The 19,937-nt window shown below is 50.9% G+C and overlaps 9 protein-coding genes across 9 annotated transcripts; 6 read left to right on the top strand and 3 right to left on the bottom strand.

Moving 5' to 3' along the window:
• Positions 1-896: 896 nt before the first annotated feature.
• BDW74DRAFT_142278 (cytochrome P450) lies at positions 897-3,082 on the bottom strand. The gene is made up of 8 exons (XM_073722697.1): positions 2,960-3,082; positions 2,701-2,911; positions 2,519-2,652; positions 2,164-2,469; positions 2,071-2,115; positions 1,963-2,019; positions 1,743-1,918; positions 897-1,691 (listed from the first exon to the last, which is right to left on the bottom strand). Exons 2-8 carry the CDS (start codon positions 2,897-2,899, stop codon positions 1,100-1,102), a joined length of 1,509 nt encoding a protein of 502 aa, XP_073589740.1. The 5' UTR covers positions 2,900-2,911; positions 2,960-3,082; the 3' UTR covers positions 897-1,099.
• Positions 3,083-3,097: 15 nt separating this feature from the next.
• BDW74DRAFT_142276 (uncharacterized protein) lies at positions 3,098-4,462 on the top strand. Its single transcript, XM_073722696.1, has 3 exons — positions 3,098-3,930; positions 3,978-4,036; positions 4,082-4,462. Exons 1-3 carry the CDS (start codon positions 3,260-3,262, stop codon positions 4,435-4,437), a joined length of 1,086 nt encoding a protein of 361 aa, XP_073589739.1. The 5' UTR covers positions 3,098-3,259; the 3' UTR covers positions 4,438-4,462.
• A 30-nt stretch (positions 4,463-4,492) lies between these two features.
• On the top strand, positions 4,493-6,065 carry BDW74DRAFT_4920 (uncharacterized protein). Its single transcript, XM_073732947.1, has one exon. The coding sequence runs from the start codon at positions 4,645-4,647 to the stop codon at positions 5,992-5,994; it is 1,350 nt and encodes a 449-aa protein (XP_073589738.1). The 5' UTR covers positions 4,493-4,644; the 3' UTR covers positions 5,995-6,065.
• A 1,317-nt stretch (positions 6,066-7,382) lies between these two features.
• BDW74DRAFT_4902 (uncharacterized protein) lies at positions 7,383-9,492 on the top strand. The gene is made up of 5 exons (XM_073732943.1): positions 7,383-7,637; positions 7,698-7,831; positions 7,879-8,617; positions 8,671-9,038; positions 9,095-9,492. The coding sequence occupies exons 1-5, from the start codon at positions 7,486-7,488 to the stop codon at positions 9,400-9,402; spliced, it is 1,701 nt and encodes a 566-aa protein (XP_073589737.1). The 5' UTR covers positions 7,383-7,485; the 3' UTR covers positions 9,403-9,492.
• A 525-nt stretch (positions 9,493-10,017) lies between these two features.
• Positions 10,018-11,115, top strand: BDW74DRAFT_172467 (sulfotransferase family protein; the record flags this gene model as incomplete). Its single annotated transcript, XM_073727541.1, has 4 exons — positions 10,018-10,135; positions 10,205-10,383; positions 10,476-10,652; positions 10,729-11,115. The coding sequence occupies 4 exons, from the start codon at positions 10,018-10,020 to the stop codon at positions 11,113-11,115; spliced, it is 861 nt and encodes a 286-aa protein (XP_073589736.1).
• Positions 11,116-12,678: 1,563 nt separating this feature from the next.
• On the bottom strand, positions 12,679-13,143 carry BDW74DRAFT_172466 (uncharacterized protein; the record flags this gene model as incomplete). The annotated part of the gene is made up of 1 exon (XM_073727540.1): positions 12,679-13,143. One exon carries the CDS (start codon positions 13,141-13,143, stop codon positions 12,679-12,681), a length of 465 nt encoding a protein of 154 aa, XP_073589735.1.
• Positions 13,144-14,459: 1,316 nt separating this feature from the next.
• Positions 14,460-15,241, top strand: BDW74DRAFT_142268 (RNA recognition motif domain-containing protein). The gene is made up of 5 exons (XM_073722695.1): positions 14,460-14,488; positions 14,556-14,628; positions 14,700-14,806; positions 14,870-14,995; positions 15,064-15,241. The coding sequence occupies exons 1-5, from the start codon at positions 14,481-14,483 to the stop codon at positions 15,167-15,169; spliced, it is 420 nt and encodes a 139-aa protein (XP_073589734.1). The 5' UTR covers positions 14,460-14,480; the 3' UTR covers positions 15,170-15,241.
• A 274-nt stretch (positions 15,242-15,515) lies between these two features.
• Positions 15,516-16,821, bottom strand: BDW74DRAFT_172465 (glycoside hydrolase family 16 protein; the record flags this gene model as incomplete). The annotated part of the gene is made up of 3 exons (XM_073727539.1): positions 15,516-15,884; positions 15,945-16,398; positions 16,490-16,821. The coding sequence occupies 3 exons, from the start codon at positions 16,819-16,821 to the stop codon at positions 15,516-15,518; spliced, it is 1,155 nt and encodes a 384-aa protein (XP_073589733.1).
• A 307-nt stretch (positions 16,822-17,128) lies between these two features.
• BDW74DRAFT_4882 (uncharacterized protein) lies at positions 17,129-18,328 on the top strand. Its single transcript, XM_073732936.1, has one exon. It carries the CDS (start codon positions 17,437-17,439, stop codon positions 18,217-18,219), a length of 783 nt encoding a protein of 260 aa, XP_073589732.1. The 5' UTR covers positions 17,129-17,436; the 3' UTR covers positions 18,220-18,328.
• The last annotated feature ends 1,609 nt before the right edge of the window (positions 18,329-19,937 follow it).

Below are 19,937 nucleotides of genomic sequence, written 5' to 3'. Positions count from 1 at the left end.
ATGCGTATGCGCTGTACTGTAATGCGTATGTTATGTCACGCGTTACATGGCAGTTCTCCTACGAGAGTTTGAAAAGGTCTGGTGAGGGCTTTCCCTTAGCGATTGTATATATCACTAGACTAGGGGGAAATAGGTATAAGAACGTTGATTTGCAGCTAGTTTGATAATAAGAGGGCTTTATTGCTACTCCGTAACGCTATAGACGTTCCAACCTTATTTTGGTGCAGAAGTATATTCTCGCTTTATATAACCGGGGTTTGCTCAAGCCATCCAGCTATTCCAATCACGGCCGGATCAACCAAGTAAAATCCATTTATATCCAACATGAAGAACTGCATGAACTACTTAGGATACCTTCAAGCAAACATCTACATCTCCCTGGCGGACAAACGGAGGTATCAAAGCCCGACGCGGCTGGGGCGCCGAGTACAGGAGGCCTTGCAGGAAAACCTTCCTTTAGACCGCCGGATGCTTCCTTGGAGATCAATCAGAACAGCACCAATCGAAAGCGCTGACGGCTCGATGGGCGCTAAAAAGCGAGGTGTGATCAGAGAAATGCATGTCAGCCTCCACCCCCGCCTTTGCAGCCCTAAGTGGTCTCACTGTCTCAGTGGTCTGACATCCGGTATTCGCCGATGCATGTGTAACCCACCGCTTCGAATCGGCGGTTATAGTTGCTCTTAGTGGTGCACTTGGTGGAGTATGCCTGGCCTTGAGTACCGACATTTTCGCTTCATTGGTCGGGGATGCTCCCGTAGGTAGGCTATGCAACTGCAGACTGCAGTTTAATATGTGCGGGAATTATCTCGCTGAATCTCTGACTGTGACTTCACATGTATACAGTAAGCCGGATATACAGGGCTGCGTGATACTCTGTAGGCTATTCCAATTGGACCCTAGGTGTGCTTCGCTTGGTATCGGTGTCTGGACCTTGATTTGTGCCCTCGTCGAAAAACATGGTGAGCTTAGACATGCATAGCCAAGTGGTACTCATGAGATGACTGCGGTTAAACCATAGCTACGACTCCCTTGATACTGCCTTGACCATGCTTTGTGCCCCATTAAAGAGCACAGTGAACTTAACAAAAAGCACATGGGGCTAAACAGCCTTAACCTTGACCAAGATTCCCGGACTATCCCCTCTCGGCGCCCCAACAATGTAATCATGAGAGTGGTCAATGTCTCTCTCCCTAACAACCTCGCTTACATCAAACGTAAACTCCCTAAACACAGCAGCCAGAATAAGCACAAGCTCTGCCCGAGCAAGGTTGATCCCCAGACACATGCGCGGACCACGGTTGAATGTAACCAGATACTTCTCCAATCTATTCTCGGGATTCTGATTCTGGTTTAGCCACCGCTCGGGGCGGAAGGTGTACGGTTCGGGAAAAATATCCTCATTCTCGAGAATCAGGGGGAGGGTCACCGAGATCTTGGTATTCGGTGGGAGAGTGTAGCCGTGTATGTTGAACGTTTTGTCGGGGTATTGGCGCGTCATGCGATGGATCACTGGAGCACAGAGACGGAGACTTTCGTTTATGACGGCCGCCAGGTAGGGGAGTTGCTCGAGGGCTACTAAAGAGGGTAAGTCGTTAGGGTCGGAGATCGCGGACACGAGTTCGCCGTGAAGACGTTGCCGGACGGGCTCGTTGGCGGCGATGTGGTAGGCGGTATTGCGAAGAACGGTTGCACTGTAGGATTTCTTAACATTGTTTGTAGGGTCTTGGAGAAGAAGAGCTTACGTTGTTCCCGATCCAGCGGTTACAAGCTGGAACGCCTCGTCTCGCAAGCGATCCCTTTCCAGTTCACGTGGTGGGAGGTCACTTTCAAGTAGCTCATGGAAAACGGTGCGGTGGTCTGCGTGCTCGTAGGATTTATCTTCGCCGTGCCTGATGGCTTCGACTTGACGAGACAGATCCTGACCAGTTAGCCTCATAGAAAGAGCTTGCAGGACAGACTTACCCGACGGAAGTCGAGGATATCAGCCATTGCAGGTGCTAGTATCTTGTTGACGCGGTCCTGGGCGGGTTAGTGGAAAACCATCAAGACCTTTGGAAAACACATTCTCACAGGCAGCGAGTATGTGAACCGCATAAGCCATGGTATATGGATATTCTATCTCGGTTAGCGTAGCCCTACCAGGCATGAATCAAATCAGCTCACCAGTATGCTAACCGTCAGAAAGCTGTCGACATCATCGAAGCCCTTCCGGCCGAAGTCTGGCTGATGGACATAATATGGTTCTCTCGCAAAGCAGTAGTCGTTGATAATATCCAGCGTTACGGCAGCATACATGTATTTCATGTTCAGTGTTTGACCTGACTTGCTGGCCTCGCGAAGCCGTCCACGGAGAATGTTGATCGGCCGTAGCATCACTGGCACCAAATCGATCACGGACTTTTTAGAGAAGAACTGATTGACGGCGCTGCGACGGATACGGTGAAGCTCATGAGACTGTGTTCCTATCGTCTGAAATTGTTAAATTCTGCTTTGGAGAGAAGAAGTGGGTTATCCTCACAGCTGGATACGGTCCAAAGACCTCGGCGTAGTTCTGCGGCTTCACATTGCGCCCGTTGGTTTGGTTGTAGATCTCATCGTAGCACTCCGGGTCGTTGATATGGACTTGATCGGGATTGATACGGATAATTGGGCCTGGATTTGTCAATCTAAGAGCGCAGGTGGCATATCTTCTAGGCGTACCATATTTCTCATGCAAGGACTTAAGCTGGTATCTGAAGTTGCCGCTGAATAAAAGGTCATAGTACCATTCATACAGGTACGTCACTTTGGCCAGAGGCGGTCCAGGAATGCGGGCAAGGGGATGGAAGAGAAGTCGCCAAACAACGGTCAATGTGATGTGCCCTATAACCAGGGCCAGCGCATACGGAATGAGTAGCATCTTGAGCGGCAACTACTGAAAAATGAGTAACGGATGTGGTGACCTTCAAATCCCACCAGCCTTTGTTGGAGGAGAGTAAGCCCAACGGACTGTGTAACCTTGTGGGCTTGGCAGATGGAATCTGACCGGCTTCGGCTCCAAATGCTTTTTCTCCGAGACCGTGGCCCCCTCGCTGTGGACAGATTCGAGAGTTCTGAGTGGCAGATGGTCGAGCTGAAAGTACGTCCCCTGTCGGGTGCTGCAGTGAGGGAACACAAGACGTGATAAGAGGCGGTCATGCCAACATGTGGCAATTAGAGCCCTTAATATAATGTGGTCTGCTTACCCGTTGCGTATGACGGGGTAGCCAGACTCGTTTCTATGTTCAAGATGCTGATCGCTCGCTCCTCGACCACGGATTTGAACCACATCGGCTACGCCACTGTAGTGGTGACAATCTTGTTTATCGTTCTGACTGGCTTAGCCGTTGGTTTACGCCTCTCGGCCAGGAGAGTCAAACGCGCCCCTTTGGGCTGGGATGACTGGTTTATTATACTGAGTGTGGTGCTGTACTTCGGCTTCTGCGCGAACGCCCTCGTCAGTGTCTACACTTTTGGAGGAGGACAGCAATATGTCGACCCGCAAGAAAGCCAGCGAAAATATGTCGCCTACATGAAATCAACATATGCGGTACCTCCTTTGTATGGGATAACAGTTACGCCAATTAAGCTATCGATGTGCTTTCTCTACCGTCGTATTTTCCCGGTGCATATCTTTCGGCTGGCTATCTACACAATAATTGCTGTTTGCATGGCCTGGTTTGTCGCAGTGACTATCAGTTCCTTTCTCTATTGCATCCCAATCCGGTATTTCTGGGATAAGACGGTCGACGGACACTGCTTCAATTTTTCCGTGTACTTCCTCGTGGTTGAACTTTTGGACATGCTCATTGATGCTGCGATCATTGGGTTGCCAATACCGACCGTGCTGAGGCTGCATATGAGTCTGCGGAAACGACTTGCACTGGCAAGTATCTTCCTGCTGAGTGCCTTGTATGTTTCTCGAGTCTCAAAGCTTGAGGTAAGACTGACGAACATAGTATTCTGGTCGTCGGCACGATCCGAATTATCTATCTTTACAACCCCAGCGACGATCTCCGTACGTACTTTGGCGCATTCGAGAAGGCATATCTAACTCTCGCAGTACCCCTTGCTCGAGCAGTCCTCTGGTCGACTATCAACCTCGGGGTAGCCATTATCTGTGCTTGCCTCCCGACGTACCCACCCATTCTCGTCAAGTTTGGCAGTGCATTCACTTCCCTGCGAAGCCGGCTTACATATGGGAGTAAAGGCTCTCGCAACTCGATTGAGGAGCAAACGGACACAGTCATACCAGCGACGAGAAACCTCTATGGGGGAAGGGAGAAGTACCGGGTGCACATGAACAATTCCGCAAGTGATATCTATCCCTTGACGCAGATTACGGTTGGTAAGGGAGGGAGAGAAACGGCGGGCATCAGGGTTGACCGAGAGATTGATATGGATGTTGTAGAATGTTGAGTACAAATAAAATACTCTATTTTCTCAAAGGAATCACCAGAGCCACTGCAATGAGTAAAGCCAGCGTGAAGTCATCTGGTGAGGGGTAGAGTTGATGTTGTACAGACGGATTTAGGCCTAAGCCGAGGGACCGAGACAAACAAAGAGCACCTGGGGCAACAAAAAGCAACACCTCCCCGGTCATCCCACCTTCAACCACGCGTGAAAATGGACTTCGAAAATATTCAGCATCTCCAGGCCGCGGCTAAGAGGATCCGCGAAACCTATCTCAATGTCGTCCACAGTACCTCCATCTCAGATCTCCAGCGTCCTTCAATTCGAGATGACCCCGTTAAAGGCCAGCTCTGGGTTTCAAAGTTTACCACTCCGAAACCGACTCGGGATACCTCTCGGGAGCTTTTGCTCGAGCTTATCGATGAGCTAAACGATAAAATTGTCCCCTACGATCGCGCGGACTCCGATGCACTCAAATTCGAATGGATCGGACACCGTCACGATGCGAAGAAAGACACCCCCGAACCCGCCGAGCTGTCCGAGGGCGAGAAATTCCGGCGACTCGAAGGCGAGACCAAAAGCCCATTGACAATCTTCTATGTCTACGGTGGCACATTTGCTCTGAATACTCCATCCTGCTACCGTAGAACAACAAGCTCGCTCGCAAAAGCAACCGGGGCGAAGGTGCTCATGGTCCACCAGCGGCTCGCTCCCCAGAACCCCTTCCCAGCCGCCTTGCTCGATGTCTTCCAGGCCTACCTTACCCTCCTAGCACCGCCGGCTAACTGTCATCATTCCGCCATCTCACCATCGTCAATTGTCCTTGCGGGAGATAGTTCCGGCTCGTGTCTCGCGTTCGGCTTACTCCAAATACTCCTCCGTCTTCAACGCAAAGGCAGTTCAATCAATTTCCACGGAACCACCACTGAACCTATCCTCCCCGCCGGAATTGCCGTCCTCAGCCCAATAGCAGACCTCGCAACTGCATTCCCGTCGTTTGAATCGAACGCAAAAACCGACATCTTCCAACAGCCCCACGAAGTACTACCATATCTTCAGCCGGGCTATCCCACCTGTCCGCAATGGCCAACAAAGCCGCCCCGCGCGAACCTCTACTGCGAACCAGGAATGCTGGCGCACCCCCTTGCCAGCCCCGCCGGGTCAGACGATTGGACAGGGTGTTGCCCGATATGGATGGGGTCCGGTCAGGAGCAGAGTATTGATGCAGCGCTATTCATCTTGCAAGTGGCCCATGCACAAGGCGTATCAGTGACGCTCCAAGAATATGAGGGCATGCCGCATACGTTCTTTTTCACGTTCCGTGACTCACCGCAGACCAAGATGGTCCTTTCCGAATGGGTACAAGCCGTCTTGGGCTTTTACCAGGGGCTAAAGCCAGCTTCCAGTATCTCCTTCATTCGTGCCAAGGGACTGGTTTTGGAGAATCGGACCCTGGAAAATCCGGTACCATTCACTGTGCCCCAGGTTCAAGAAATGATGTGGGTAAAGAGCCAGCGGCACAAGATCCCCGCTCACTTCCGGGAGAGTCGTTCGAACCTGTAGTTTTATTGAATGTGCCAACCGGTCGTGTTTCTTTTGTGATGCGAAATGCGTCGCCTATCTTGTCAATATCACGTATACTACTCCGCAATATACCAAACAGCATATGAATAGGCGTCGAAATCTGGACCCCTGCCGAATGATTCTAATTACGGAGTACCGAGCCGCCCAGCGCCCGGTGCAAGCAGACCAGGGAACCTTTAAAACCAGTCCAATCCATGAACTCAGCTAGCGAACTATAAATTATGAGCAGGAGATGAGGCTGGATGGATGAGTCGCTGGCTTTTGTTACCTTGCTATCACATCTGGACATCGTGGTTTCTCTCCAAGGAAAACTGGAAAGTTTGTCCGCGTTTGCTGTACGGCTGATGTCTTGGTATCCCAAACGAAGGATCGAAGGATCATCACTTACCGTACGGCACATTCGCCCGGCGTCATCCTTCCGAAGCCTCGAAGCTAAGAATTCTATCTTTCGCCCGCTCATATATCCAATCGAGTCGGATCACTGCAAATCAGCCATTGAAATCCAACGTGACCGTCCAACCTTGCGCATCATGGAACCGAATCCAAGCCAGTGGTGGGACGAAAACCACTTATTGGTTGTGTTTGCTATCACTTGCAGCTTCGTGTAACTTGGCTACTTCGAGGTCGCTGCCCGACCCCCCCGACTTCCGTCTCACCATTTCACGCGCAAGACTGCTTCCATCCGGACCTTGTCTTTGGGTGATTGCATGCTTAGCTGGCATTTTAATATGCAGCCTTTAGAAATCTCACCACTGGCCTTCCATTGTCCCGCAGGCTGTACTCTGGGTTGGAGTAAGCATGGGAGGCCCTGGGGTATTCGGCGGCTATGCCACCCTAGGCAATGACGATCACCCGGGGCTCCGAGCTGTACTACGGCACTGCAGAAAGGGCTTAGCAGTTGTGGAGTTGAACATGTAAACGGTTCTGTCGTGCCTGGTGAGACCAACGCAGTTTTGTACTGCCGAGGCCTGTGATACGCCTGGGGATCGTTGCAACCGTACAGCCCTAGGGAGAAGAGTAATGTACGGATATATGCAGTTTATGGCTGCTGAAAATAGTACTGGAATGTCACTCTATCCTCAGCCGCAAGATTCTCCGGCCCCAAAAGAAACTTCTTCCCACGGAGTATGCACCGATGTTGACCGGCATGATTGTTGGTCCAATTTGGGTAACATGGCGGTCCTTTTTATTCTGACCCGACAGACCCGGCTCGATATCGAGGAACGAAGTATCGAGCACTGTACGCAGGATTATGTGATATGATATCCTTGCCGGAGATCACCATCACACGATACAACCGCCGATCAAACGCTGACCCTGTCCAAGGAGGGACTGCACAGAAGAACTAGTTCTACCACTTGGCCGCTTCTTAGGGCGTGATGAGACGAGACTACATACAAAGACACCCCAGGGGGCTCTACCGCTGAACTGCGATATTGTATCCAGATAATACGAACACTTCACGAGATCATGTTGACTGTCGATGAAGCGATCCAGAAAAATGAGACTGCGGGTGTCAAGGTCGAGATTGAATCAGTCAGTACCAACGCCAGTACCAATACTGCGATCAATGAACCAAAACCCAGACTCAAAGGATGGCGACTGAGATTTCTCACGGTTGGGTATGTCCATCGTCTCACCTTCAACATGACGCATACATCCTCGCTGACTTTGCCCTGCAGACTCGCGATAGCTGTGTTCCTCGCCTCGCTCGACTCCATTATTGTCAGCACCTCTCTTACGGCCATCGCGAAGGACCTGCAAAATTGGGACAAGAGTAGCTGGGTGGTGTCTAGCTATCTGACAACTTACTTCAGTACGTTATGGCAGTCGGACTGGGTCCAACTCGCGCTGACGAAGTAGGCTTCTTGATTATATGGGCCAAAGTCAGCGACTTGGTTGGACGAAAGCTCATGCTCATGATTGCGCTTGTTATGTTTCTTGCTTTTTCGGGGGCGTGCGGAGGGGCCCAAACAATTCTGCAATTGTGCGACCAATCCCGTTGCAAGAAAAGCCTACTAACTCTGTATAGGATCATTCTGCGCGCACTTCAAGGCATTGGGGGCGCTGGGCTATTCAGTATGGTACCGATCATCACGGCGGAAATGGTGCGCCCAGATCAATATGCATCATACAATGCTGTGATGGCATTGTCCATCGCATTGAGCTTCCTACTCGGACCACTTATCGGCGGTGGCATTGTGGACCACACAACGTGGCGCTGGATCTTCTACATCAACCTACCCCTTGGCGTAGTTAGTATGATACTGATATGGCTTTCGATGCCATGTGCATTTCCTGATCTATCACACCCAACCTCATTGTGGAACGTCCCAAAGAAAATGATTCTCCACGGGAGAGTGGATTATCTCGGATTCGGTCTTCTGCTTGCGGCTTCTCTATTTCTCATTGTAGCCATTGAGGAGGCGGCGATTCTGTATACCTGGGACAACGCTGTTGTGGTCACACTGCTAGCTCTGTGCTTCCCGGTCTTCTGCGCCTTTCTTTGCTGGGTATGGTTCCTGGAGCTCAGGCACTCTACTAGAGAACCCGTCTTCCCATGGAGGTTCGCCAAGAATCGAGTCTTTACGGGGTTGTGCTTGTAAGTAATCCGGACGAGAAGTCACGAGCCGAATAAGAGCTGATTGCCAATAGGATCTGCCTCCTCTCCGGGGTTCCCCTAACAACGCTCATCCTTGATCTTCCCAGCCGCTTCCAGATCCTCAACAACACCTCCGCACTGGATTCCGGGACTCGCATCTTACCACTCACGTTGACGATAGCAGTATCCTCAGCTTTAGCCGGCGGGATAACGGCCCGACGTCGCGTCCCTCCGATATACGTGTTTGCCCTCTCCGCTGTATTGCAGACGGTGGGCTTAGGATTACTATATTCTGTCCCCGCAGACAACCCCCTCGGGGCAAAGATATACGGGTATCAGACGCTCATTGGAACCGGAGTCGGCTTGTGTCTAGCTACAGCCATCTTGATGGTCCCTTCACTAGTCGATGAGAAGGACTTGTGTACGTTCTCCTGACCATCCTCTGCACCAGAGACCATCTTACTAACGACCCAACAGCCGCAGCCCTTGGAAGTATAACGCAGGTCCGAGTCCTCGGCGGTGCGGTCGGAGTGAGCGTCGCAACAAACCTTCTGAACCATAGCGTCCAGAGCCACCTTTTAGGCCAAGTGGCTCCCGACGTGTTGCACAACATTATGAAGAACGTCTCCTCCATCGCGGACCTCCCGCAGCCTACCCAGTTACTTATTAGACAGGCGTTTGCGGACGGCTACGAGCGCCAAGTACTACTCGTCTTGGGGTTCTGTGCTGCGGAGGTCCTGGCGGTAGGGCTTATGTGGGAAAGGCCGCTGAGAAGGCTAGTTTAGGTCTATTTGGTACATGATCCGACTCACGAGGGTGGGAGAGTCGCGCGATGTGTTAGACGGCAATGTTTCTACCTCTTCAGAATCGACGGTCAGATTTTGTACAAAGATTGAATGTGGAGATCTATGACCACGCACTCGGTACATTCTACTTCGATGAGGATAAGCTGGGCGGGAGCGGATCAAGGGCGTTTTGGAGATGCAGGTGTTTTAAACGTGAATGAGAAATACTGGCTAACCAAGACCTTCCGATAGAGCTGAACAATAGAAACCTTTAGAAGAGAGCGAAAGACTCCTGCGGACAAACAGCAGCCCTAGCTCTATCTTGGCCCTTTACGATACTGTCGACCGACACAAGAATAATAATATTCTATTCACGGATCTTAAATTAGCAGCCGCATCAGATTATGGTTACAGAGACAGAGCAAGACAGAGCCTTGCCCTTTGTTCTGTGAGGTCTTTGTCTCCGTCACCATACCTCCACACAGAGCCGTATTATAATCTTCGAACATCTCTTAACATGTCTCGAGTCCATTTTCCACTTTTATCTTCCCTTGACTTCTTCCGCGAATCTTCGATACAAGATACTACATCCTACATCCAATCCATAGACAAGCCATGGCCGCCAACGGCCCCTTCCCAGCACCCCACTACCCCAAAGAACCCCCACGACACCGCAAGCGCGCGCACGAGATGAAAGTCCTCTGCCTGGGATTGCCGCAGACGGGAACATTGAGTGCGTCCTCCCTCCGTTCCTCTTACCCCCTCCCCGTGCAGGTTCATAGCTAACAGCGTCTGTGAACAGCCCTCTACAGAGCCCTCAACACCCTCGGGTATAACACCTACCACCTCACCGAAGCCTGCCTGGACTACCAAAACGACGCCCTCGCGCTCTGGAACACAGCCCTCCGCGCGAAATACTATATACCCGAGCTCAAGAGTTTCGAGGGCGAGGACTTTGGGAGGATGTTGTGGCGGTATGATGTGCGTTTACCCTCTCCAGTACCCGGTTACTCGTCTTTACTCGAGAAAGAAGATGACATAGGAGTAGAGGCTAATATTATGTGACTTTCCAGGCCGTAACCGACATCCCAGCCTGCCTGTTCATAACAGAGCTGATGGACGCATACCCCGACGCGAAGATCATACTCAATACAGCGAAGGACGATAAGAGCTGGGTTGAGTCCATGGAGAATAGTTATTACAAGATCATTAAGATGAAGAGGTTGTGGGCGCTTGCGCATGTTGATACGGTACGCCTTCTTTCCTTCCCAAAACGTCCCACGTATATGAAAATATGAAGGGGAGTGGTTGTTGACGGCATGATAGATCTATCTCCGCCCCTTTCGGCGCCTCCTCCGCAGCACGCTAAACCTCTACACGCAAGGTAAACGCACCCGAAACAAAGACCACCTGCCGGCGTACTACAAAGCGCACAACGCGGCCGTCAAGGGGGCCGCACAGCTGCGGGGTCGAAAAGTACTGGAATATAATATCAAGCAGGGGTGGAAGCCGCTGTGCGAGTTTCTGGACAAGGAGGTGCCCAAGGATGAGTATCCGGTTAGTGCGGAGGAGGACTTTATCGTGGGGTATCAATATATTGTGGTGTGGTGGCGGGTTTGGGAGGTGTTTCGGCGGGCGGCTGTTGCTTGGGGCGTTTGGAGGGTTCTTGAGGGCGTTGCGGGGATTTATTGGGGGTTGGAGTATTTCGATTGAGATGAGTGGTGAGGTGGACGGGGTTTGGTGGGTAATGGGTTAAGTGTGATAAATGAGTTGATGACGTCGTATATAGAACTTTCGTGTAGCTGGTCAAACGATAGACTTTCATGCACTGGGATTATCCAAAGCTTTGTGGTTCCTGAATTGCCCACGACACTCGATAGTCCTCGGATACACTATATAGAGTAGCCCCAAGGATCTATCCTAATCTAAGGTAGGTTTCGAATCGTATCCGTCCACGGCGGACCTCGTAAACTGCGCGGGACCACGGGCCCAAACGGGATCGGTAGTTTTGGCAGCGCCAACATATCAAGCAACGGCTGGATAATTTCCTGGTAGATCGTGGATGCAAAATCGTCATCGTCTAGGTTGGGATCACCATTAAAAGGGCAATGTAAACACTTAAATACAATTCCCGCCTATACGGGGCCAGCTCTTCCGCAGACTTCTCGTTCCAAGCGCCATGCAGTCTGGTCCTCAGTTTCGGAAGTATCGCCTGGCGCTCGGAACGCAGAGATCGTGCTGTTCATGATGAGCTCAGTGAGCATTATGCCAAGGTTATATAAAGCACGGTTTCTGATGCCGAACGATATTTTTGCTGGCTGGATTTCGAGTTGAACAGTGGACGGCGACTTGGTTGCAGATAATGGTTGCTTTTTCACAAAGGGGCGAAGCAATGATTGCTGATTTATGTCATCATTGTCGAGGGAGAAGAAAACTTGACTGCTAGTGAATGAAGCGTCTAGCCACTCTGATCGATGAAGACACACCACAGACAAACCTATCACAGTGGCAAGGAGGAGTTTATCTCGTTCGTAGATGTAGCCAGGGAACCGTTGAAACTGTCTACCGCTTGCAAGCATATCATGTAACGATATATCCTGCGGCGTTGGTTTACATTGTAAGACGCTGAAAGAACCGTGAGCACCTGACGTTTTCGGAGGGGTTTTGGCAGGTTGGCTTTGCGCAGCGCCCTGGTTCTGACATCCCTTGACAGGAAAGCACACAGAGTACATTCCACGTTGTTTGAGGCATAGATTTCCGTTTTGGTCAGGAAAACTGACTGTCTTGTCAATGGATATCCCTCCCCATAGTCGGCACAGTGATCCAGCAGAGCAGTCAGGCTCGGAGCACTTGGAAGTGATGTAAAATGCCCGCTCCCGTGAAAGGTTCAGTACTCCGACCGTAGACTGAATATGAGAGTCAATACAAACATAGAGCGGAAGATTTCTGGTTGTTGTGCCTTCTTCCACATCTGTGCTTGGTAAGAGCGAGCGGAGGTGTAAGCCAAACCCGTGGCCATGCTCTGCACTGCAATGGCCCAGGTGAGATGCAAGCAAGCTGAATAGTGTGTTGCTCACGTCACGCAGATTTCGATATGTTGTAATCTCGGTCATGGGCGTTACAGAGCCAACGAGGTCAGCCAGATTATCCCTTTGTTCAACCAGGGTCCGCAGAGCACTATTGGCCTCTTTAATTTTGTGCAACAGACCTCGTCGTTATCTGATGCCGAAGCTAAATCGGATGGGCTTTAGTGAAGAGGTCACCTTCGATTTCAGATTATTGGCATTCGTTGGGAGTGTCTTCGAAAATGATCGGTGCCAGTGAGGCCAGTTGGTAAATGTGTGGGTGAAGAGCTGAGCTTACTCGCTGCATATGCAGTCTCAGAGTGTTTAGTAAATTTCGGAGTTGCTCCATCAATTTTGAATACATTTGCCATTGCGGACCTAGGTGTGTTTTCAGGCGGGGCGTGATTGACATGCTATGTTTCTCAATACCATTCGGCTCCATCAAGAGCTTCACAACAGATTGCTGATCCAAGACGTGACGTAGTAAACTCAGATATGTATGCCGGAAGATGGTAGCTTGCACTTCCATCTCAAGGAGGATTCCTCCAACTTCCTTCTCGTAATTCGTTGTCTCCCACAGGCGGACAATATGTAGGCCAGAGTTATAGTGCTCGAGGGCATTGATGACAAGGGGAAACGCCCCTAGAACGATGCCGCCGATCTCGATTCCAGACATGATCATTCCTGGTCCTCTGTGCGAACTGCGAGTAGAGGGCAATGGTTGAGTAAGATGGGAAGCGGGGTTGTGAGGCTGAAGCTGAGGAAGCCTGCTGAAGAGGAGGCACGTGAGGCTGCGCTGGCTTCCAATGGCAGGTGCATGATGGGCCTCACCTCAAACCTCGGCGGGGTTTCTCATCAGCATCCCTGAGAGTCCCATCTAGTTGTCTCAAAGAGCACTCAGCATGATACCGAACTATGTGGAGGGCGAATGTTTCGAGGCGCTGAGCGAATATGTCAAAGTAATGATTAGACGACGCGGCTATAACAACAACCAGGATGATGGGGATTTGGCCCTTTGTGAGCATACCCATGACCGACTGAAAGTCTTCTTTCATTCCATTAATCCCTATCACCCTACGGAAGGGCCATACGCTTGGACGCCCATTCTCAATCTCCTGTGGGGAATAATTCACCAATTGAGATCCGGGGTATCTGACTCCCAACCTTTCCAGCCATCACTCACCCCGATACAAATTAATCACGCAGTGGACCAACTCTTTGAACTTACCCAACTTTGTCACCTCTGCTGGGCAGTACTGGGGGCAAGCCGCCCGAAGGACCGATGGAAACACTTGAGACGACGCCCTCGGTGCTCGTCCAGGAGGAAAATATCGGCAGCCAATCTTAGCAAACTGGGGTTTCTTCAAGTGACACCGACATAGCTATTACAGCCAGCAGTCTATGTGATGGATCCGGATACGAATACCAAGTGACAAACGAGCTCATTAGGCGCTTTTATCAAGCTCTCCCACCGCAGACCCTAAGGCCTGAAGCGGGCGCATCAGGCTTGACTCCTTCGTTCTCCCATGTTCTCGATTCATATGCTACGAAATATGCAACGGTCATACATCCGAAGAGGCTCAGCATTATAGATATTCTGAATGAGACCTTTGATTGGACTACATCAGCGATTGAAAGAACGGTACTTCAGTGTGGGAAAAGACTCAGGCTTTTGAACGCGTCTGCAGCTCAATGCTTTGTGAACCTTGTCCAAATATGCCCGGACTTCTTTACAAAAGCAAATACCGAGAAGCTGCTGAATCATCTGAATGCAGATAGAGCAGTGTCTGCAAGAGTGGTAATGTCTCCATCCACTTCAAACCGTCACCGTTCATATGGCTCAGCGATCCATAGATAGTAGGGGCCACGGCATTCGACCTTTTCAACATACAGAGCGACACATACCAAAGGATAATCTTGTCTAGTCTTTTGCCTCCACCAGATGCTGCGCTCGAAAGCGTGCCCTCGGGGCAAGAAGCTCCCTTACCAAGAGAAACACTGGAGTATGAGATTATGGTCAGGTGAGCTTTTCATGGGTTGTTTCTGCCCATGGTTCTCGAATCATGTAATCTTTCTAACACTATTCAGAGGTCTGTCTAGCTATACAGAGCAACAGACCTTGCGACGTGAGTTCTGCATTTTTGGAATTATTGTCGGCATGGTATGCGCGTCTTCAATCTCCTTTGGACCCCCACACCATAAGCTACCGCTTACTCGCACCGCATGATATAGAGAATGGAAGACAGACCACGTCGTTTGACCCCTGCTACTTCAACAGACGACACTGAGAACCTGGATGCTCCAATCCTGGAGACCAGAAGAAGCAGATACTTTCCGCCGTAAGGGCACATACAAACATACCCTAGCTTTACCCATCTGTCGCTAATTAAGCCACGATCCAGTTCCTCAGACCCCGGTTTCACATATTTCGGTACCCCTCGGCGTCAGCGCACAAGTAGAACAGCGATTATCAAATACGCCAGAGCCGAAGAAGCAGATACAGCATGTACGCGAATGAACGGAGCCAGGTATGACTACCCGAAGCTAAATACCGTTTTTGTGCCCATGTCTCCTACCTCACTAACCCCGATGCAAGGTTCGACGGCGAGTTCATCGACGTCTTCAGGCTAGAGGTGGATCGTGAGCCGCTCAGCGGCGGTATTCCCAATGGCTATGGTCTGCATTCGAACCTAGCCTACTGAATAGCACGCCAATAGTCTTGCCCTCTATCATCGCGATCGGGCGCGATCTATCCGTTTTGTGAGGAAGGGCGGAGACCATATATAGCCGTGAGCAATTTATTTCGCTCCTTGAATACCCCGATAATTTTCCTCTTTCTATTAGCATCACGTACATTAGCATTTGAGTTGTCTGTTCATGGGACGTGGACACCTACTTCACCAAACCTACAGACAGCCGTTTAGAGGAATAAGATGTTTATCAACATAATCTCGGTATCTTGTCTACCTTATTCAAATATCGATCTTTTAGACCTATCTATCGTACAGTCCCTCATCCCACCTGAATCTATACATAATAAGCCAGGACCTATGATACAGCCTGGTAAACCCAAAACCCTCCAAACTCCCAATATGCCTTCTCAAATCTCTCCGGATGCCTTCTCACCAAGTCCTCACACTTTCCAGGGCAAACCCACTGGCCTGAGTAAACATTCGGAGATCCACCCCACTGACCGCAAAGATCGATGTTCGCAATGATACTTTGGTTCCTGAAGTGGGACGGGATATCGCAGCTTGTGTTGGGGAAATCCGCAAGCGCGGTGCCCCATGTTGAGGGGTCGGGCTTCGCAGTATCATTGACGAACGAAGTGTTGGCTAGACGGAGGTCTGCCGGTATAGAATCCCGCGGAAAGAACCACGCTCTTATACCGGCAGGGCGGAGTTCGAGGGTGTAGACCTGTCCATATCAGCTTTTTCTCGGTACCAGGCGCGCTCACTTTCAGAGGAAAGGACATACACCACCCCCACCCCTATTCATAACCTCCCCATACGTCTCACTCGCGCCCTGCACCCCGCACCCCGCATTGCCATTCGTGCTATTATCACACGTCGTATACGTCGTGCTGCCGAGCTGCTTACGCCTTACATCCATCTCGCATCCCGAGGTCGTATGCAGCGTCACTGCGTTGCCGTCCGTGCCGTTGTTAGTAACCTCGAGCACATCGATCTCCCCGTTCTCCGGCCAGTTGTATCCGTCTGTTAGCCAGAGGGCGGGCCAGGTTCCGCACCCGTAGGGGCTGTGGATGATATCAAACACGAACAGGCCGGTGTCGTACGAGTTCCTGGACTCGATGCGCACGGAGTTGCGGCCGTGCGTGGCGTTTTTGGTTGTGGCGTCTACTCTTAGCACTGCTGAGGTGGGACTTGCGTAGGTCAGGTTCAGCGATTGCGCTATGCTCTTGTTGACGTATCTGCGCGTCCATATTAACCTCATAACCTCGTAACCTCAAAGCCTACTTAGGAAACTTAGGGAATGGGTAAGGATAAGTGGGCGGAACGCACCTAACAAACCCCTCAGTGGGATCCTCCTCATCAAAATACCGGAACTGTTCGAAGAAGTCCACGCCGGAATACGTATCCACCAGTTGATAGGTCAGCGGCGAGTACTCCGGGTACCGACTAGCCTTGGAGCCCTCGACCGCGCCAACGATAACGCCGATTATGGCGGCGACGCAGACGATGCCCGCGATGAGTTTCGTGCGCAATGACCATCCGCGCGGGTTGTACCATGGCTGCTTGGGTTTGGTGTTGGATGTTTGTTTGTCTAGGGTCAGTGGGTGTGTCAGGCGGCGATCGTCTGGGTCGGTCTTCGGGATCTGGGTGGTGTCGGCCATTGTGGGCGGAATTGGCAGGGACGTGAGTCCGGAGGGGAGTGGGGTTGATCAATCAAAGGTGGAATGATATGATAACCTGCTATGTTTGATCCCATAAGTCCGGGCGCGTTGTTGAGATGAAGCAAGGGATGGGGTCAGTAATGTTGTCATCAAAATGGGGAAGTAGATCCCGTCCCAATCGGGAAGTCAGGCACTGAGGCATCAACTGATTGCGAAACAATGGATCAAGGCAGTTAAGCTTTGCGATATGTCCGACGGCAGTAGTTGAGACGTATACGGTCGACAAGAACGCATATCAGCTTTGTTCGTGCGCGAGAGTCCAACGCAGGGGACACTTATCAGCAATATGGAATATATAATCCTTGCACCATAGCATCTATATACTAAACGCAGGATTGAAAGTCCTCACCTGGAGGTAGTGTCTAGGTTCAAACCTTAGAGTTCTAGTTATACGGAGATCTCCGGAGATTATGGCTACAGCCAAAGTCTCGTGGAACTAGGTAGGTATATCCACAATTCCGGCAGGAACAGGTGTCGATATAAAGCTCCCACAACCCGTTCAAAAATTACCGCGACCTGTTGTAAACTCCTCGTTCACCCAGTTAGACCATCAAGATGCGTCTCGACAAGGTGCGTGTCAAAGACTGGGGCGAACTACCGAGCGAAGCTCTCAAAGAGAAACGGCGAGATGACCCATGGGATAACGCATTCCCCTCTCCACCTTCATCCCACATCTCGCTTTTATCCTCAGTTTGTCGGAGCACGAAGGGATGCACGGTAGAGCAATGGGACCGCCCCCTGATTAATATCAGTACCTTAGTACCCGGTAGCGCTTTCACAAAAGAAGGTGGCGTGTGGCTGGATCGTCAAATAGCATATGACAACTATGGGTACTGGAACCGCCGTCATGATGAGACGAGGCTGCCATTCATCACGCTCGAAGCGCCTCTCCACCCCAAGAGATCTGATTCTCGAGATGTCAGCCGGCAGATTATACTGAAAAAGAATCGGCGGCAAATGGTTACCGCGGTCAACCCGAATGTGTCGCGGGAGACGGGACGGCATGTGTTGGATGTGGAGGCCCAGGCTCGGCACTATGATCTAGACGGAAAACCGAAGGGAAAGGACGGCGCTTATACCAAGTACAGAGGTTGGTACTTGTATGAAGATAATATTATGCCGGACGAGCTCGTGGGACGTTGGATGTGGGATGACTTGGTCAAGAACGAACGATGGTATGAGGATGTGATCATGCCTGCATTCAAAGAGCACAACGAAAAGTTCCAAGCGAGTCTTCACGGTGGACGGCACAGATGGAGTAAGTCCCTTATTGAGCTTGGTCAATCAACAGTGCTAATACGCCATTACCAGACACAAAGGCGGCCAAAGATGAGGTAGCCATGAGGCGAGCTTCCGAGGAACAGGGGAAGTCATCTAGGACTCGCGGAGCCGACCATGAAGAGACTGCTTCTGAAATTGACAGAGACATTGTGGCTATCGAGAAAGGCGCGGCACTGGCGGAGTGGAAGGCACAGCCGACCATTTGCGCAACAGTGGGCAAGATTTTGAGCATTGGAGGTATCTTCATTTGGAAGAAGAGCTCGAAGCCTAAGACCATCAAAGTGGGAGAGATGAGGAAGATGGAGTAGCGAGTACGGTGGTTGTGTAACAAATTGACATCAGAGAAGAAAGGCATTGCAATAGCTGAAGAAAATGTGTGCATGCTGTTGTCGTTAGTCTGCAATTCATGGTCTTTGAGAGAACGCAGTGGAACTGGGAGTAAGGTAGAAACAGTACTAAGAAACATTAGCATTCTGCGGCCTTGCCTTGACCTCAAAGGCAACCGCGCTGTGCCACCGAATCCTGTCAACCACAAGCAGACGCACTCAGTCACACCTACCACAGCACAGCCTCACCGGCGCTTAAATGGTTGGAAACCAACGCTCCCTTGGACTCTGAACGAAAAACGCCTTGCTTCGTTTTTATCCACCTCTCACTTTGGAAAAAGCTGTGCCACAAGTCTAAGTTGTTTATCGTGTAGACGTCCTGACTATTTCTGTCAACTCCCCCCCGCGATGTGTTAGCATCGCCAAAATTTTCACTTCCTTCACTTTGTACATCTATTGTCTTCCTTTCTCCAACCTTCTTACCTCTTCTCGTTGAGATGGCCGACAAGACAGTCAACCGGCAGAGAATTTGCCGCGACTTCGCTCAACGCGGTAGGTGCAGCTACAAACGCTGCCGTTTCGACCACGTCCGGCCAGACGAGAACGCATCCCCACGCCCGAACGACAAGAGAAATCAAAAGAAGACTATACGAGATGATGTGAGCGAGTTGGCTCTCTGGAAGCGACAAATCAACACCCAACATGGACGACCCTCAAGCTCGATTTTCACACAGGCCCGACTACTGATCGAAACCGGCGAAGGCAGCCTCCAGGAGGTCATTGAGTGCCTGGCCAAAGAGCGCGGTCTGAAGAGAATCCAGGAGCTCATTGAGCGTGACTTTACTTCTCTTCCGACATCTGTCAAACGCGATCTGTTCGCTGATCAATTGCTCCCTTTTATTGAGACTATAACACATCCGGACGTTCTTGGTTCGCTGCTCATGGAACAAGCTGTCTGCACCATTTACAACACTGTCTATGGAAATGGGGGTCGCCGTGCGGAGCCCTTACTAGGATACCTGGCGGACGTCGTCAGACTGGAGACCGAGTCGGAGGGTAAATCGGCTGTGGCCTATCTGGAGCTGTCTGTGCTGCTCTTCTGGAAAGTTGTTGACTTGAACTCAACGGCATTCATCCAAGAGTCTCTGAAGCCAATTGCCCAACAGTTCGCAGACCTATTTCTCACTCTCCATGCCTTAATTGGTCAAGACCCTCTTCACCAATCGCGCGATTATCTTGACAAACTGCAACGACGGCTTGACATTGGACTCTCTTTACCTGTCATAGAGCAATCTACCAAGCAACACGTCAGTCCGACTGTGGCCTTTGTGACAAAGCAAGACCCCCCTGGTGGTCGTCACGACAATGACCACTCCGACATTTGCGAGATCAGTATTATGCCGACATTCCGCGAGGTCCAGTCGCCGCGCTCCGAATATCTTCCTGTCA

This window comes from Aspergillus multicolor (assembly GCF_047715735.1).
Source record: "Aspergillus multicolor strain CBS 133.54 unplaced genomic scaffold BDW74scaffold_1, whole genome shotgun sequence".
Lineage (NCBI taxonomy): Eukaryota > Fungi > Ascomycota > Eurotiomycetes > Eurotiales > Aspergillaceae > Aspergillus > Aspergillus multicolor.
The sequence above is the reverse complement of the archived record's forward strand: the minus strand, read 5'-3'. Positions and strand labels throughout refer to the sequence as shown.

Coding starts and splice junctions, on each gene's coding strand:
- BDW74DRAFT_142278 (XM_073722697.1), bottom strand. CDS start 2,899: ATGCTACTCATTCCGTATGCGCTGGCCCTGGTTATAGGGCACATCACA. Junction 2,116..2,163: donor TTCTGACGGTTAGCATACTG/GTGAGCTGATTT, acceptor TAACCGAGATAG/AATATCCATATACCATGGCT. Junction 2,020..2,070: donor GGTTCACATACTCGCTGCCT/GTGAGAATGTGT, acceptor TAACCCGCCCAG/GACCGCGTCAACAAGATACT.
- BDW74DRAFT_142276 (XM_073722696.1), top strand. CDS start 3,260: ATGTTCAAGATGCTGATCGCTCGCTCCTCGACCACGGATTTGAACCAC. Junction 3,931..3,977: donor ATCTTCCTGCTGAGTGCCTT/GTATGTTTCTCG, acceptor TGACGAACATAG/TATTCTGGTCGTCGGCACGA. Junction 4,037..4,081: donor CAACCCCAGCGACGATCTCC/GTACGTACTTTG, acceptor TAACTCTCGCAG/TACCCCTTGCTCGAGCAGTC.
- BDW74DRAFT_4920 (XM_073732947.1), top strand. CDS start 4,645: ATGGACTTCGAAAATATTCAGCATCTCCAGGCCGCGGCTAAGAGGATC.
- BDW74DRAFT_4902 (XM_073732943.1), top strand. CDS start 7,486: ATGTTGACTGTCGATGAAGCGATCCAGAAAAATGAGACTGCGGGTGTC. Junction 7,832..7,878: donor CTATCTGACAACTTACTTCA/GTACGTTATGGC, acceptor CTGACGAAGTAG/GCTTCTTGATTATATGGGCC. Junction 8,618..8,670: donor GTCTTTACGGGGTTGTGCTT/GTAAGTAATCCG, acceptor GATTGCCAATAG/GATCTGCCTCCTCTCCGGGG.
- BDW74DRAFT_142268 (XM_073722695.1), top strand. Junction 14,629..14,699: donor TTGGAATTATTGTCGGCATG/GTATGCGCGTCT, acceptor CGCATGATATAG/AGAATGGAAGACAGACCACG. Junction 14,807..14,869: donor AGAAGCAGATACTTTCCGCC/GTAAGGGCACAT, acceptor GCCACGATCCAG/TTCCTCAGACCCCGGTTTCA.
- BDW74DRAFT_4882 (XM_073732936.1), top strand. CDS start 17,437: ATGCGTCTCGACAAGGTGCGTGTCAAAGACTGGGGCGAACTACCGAGC.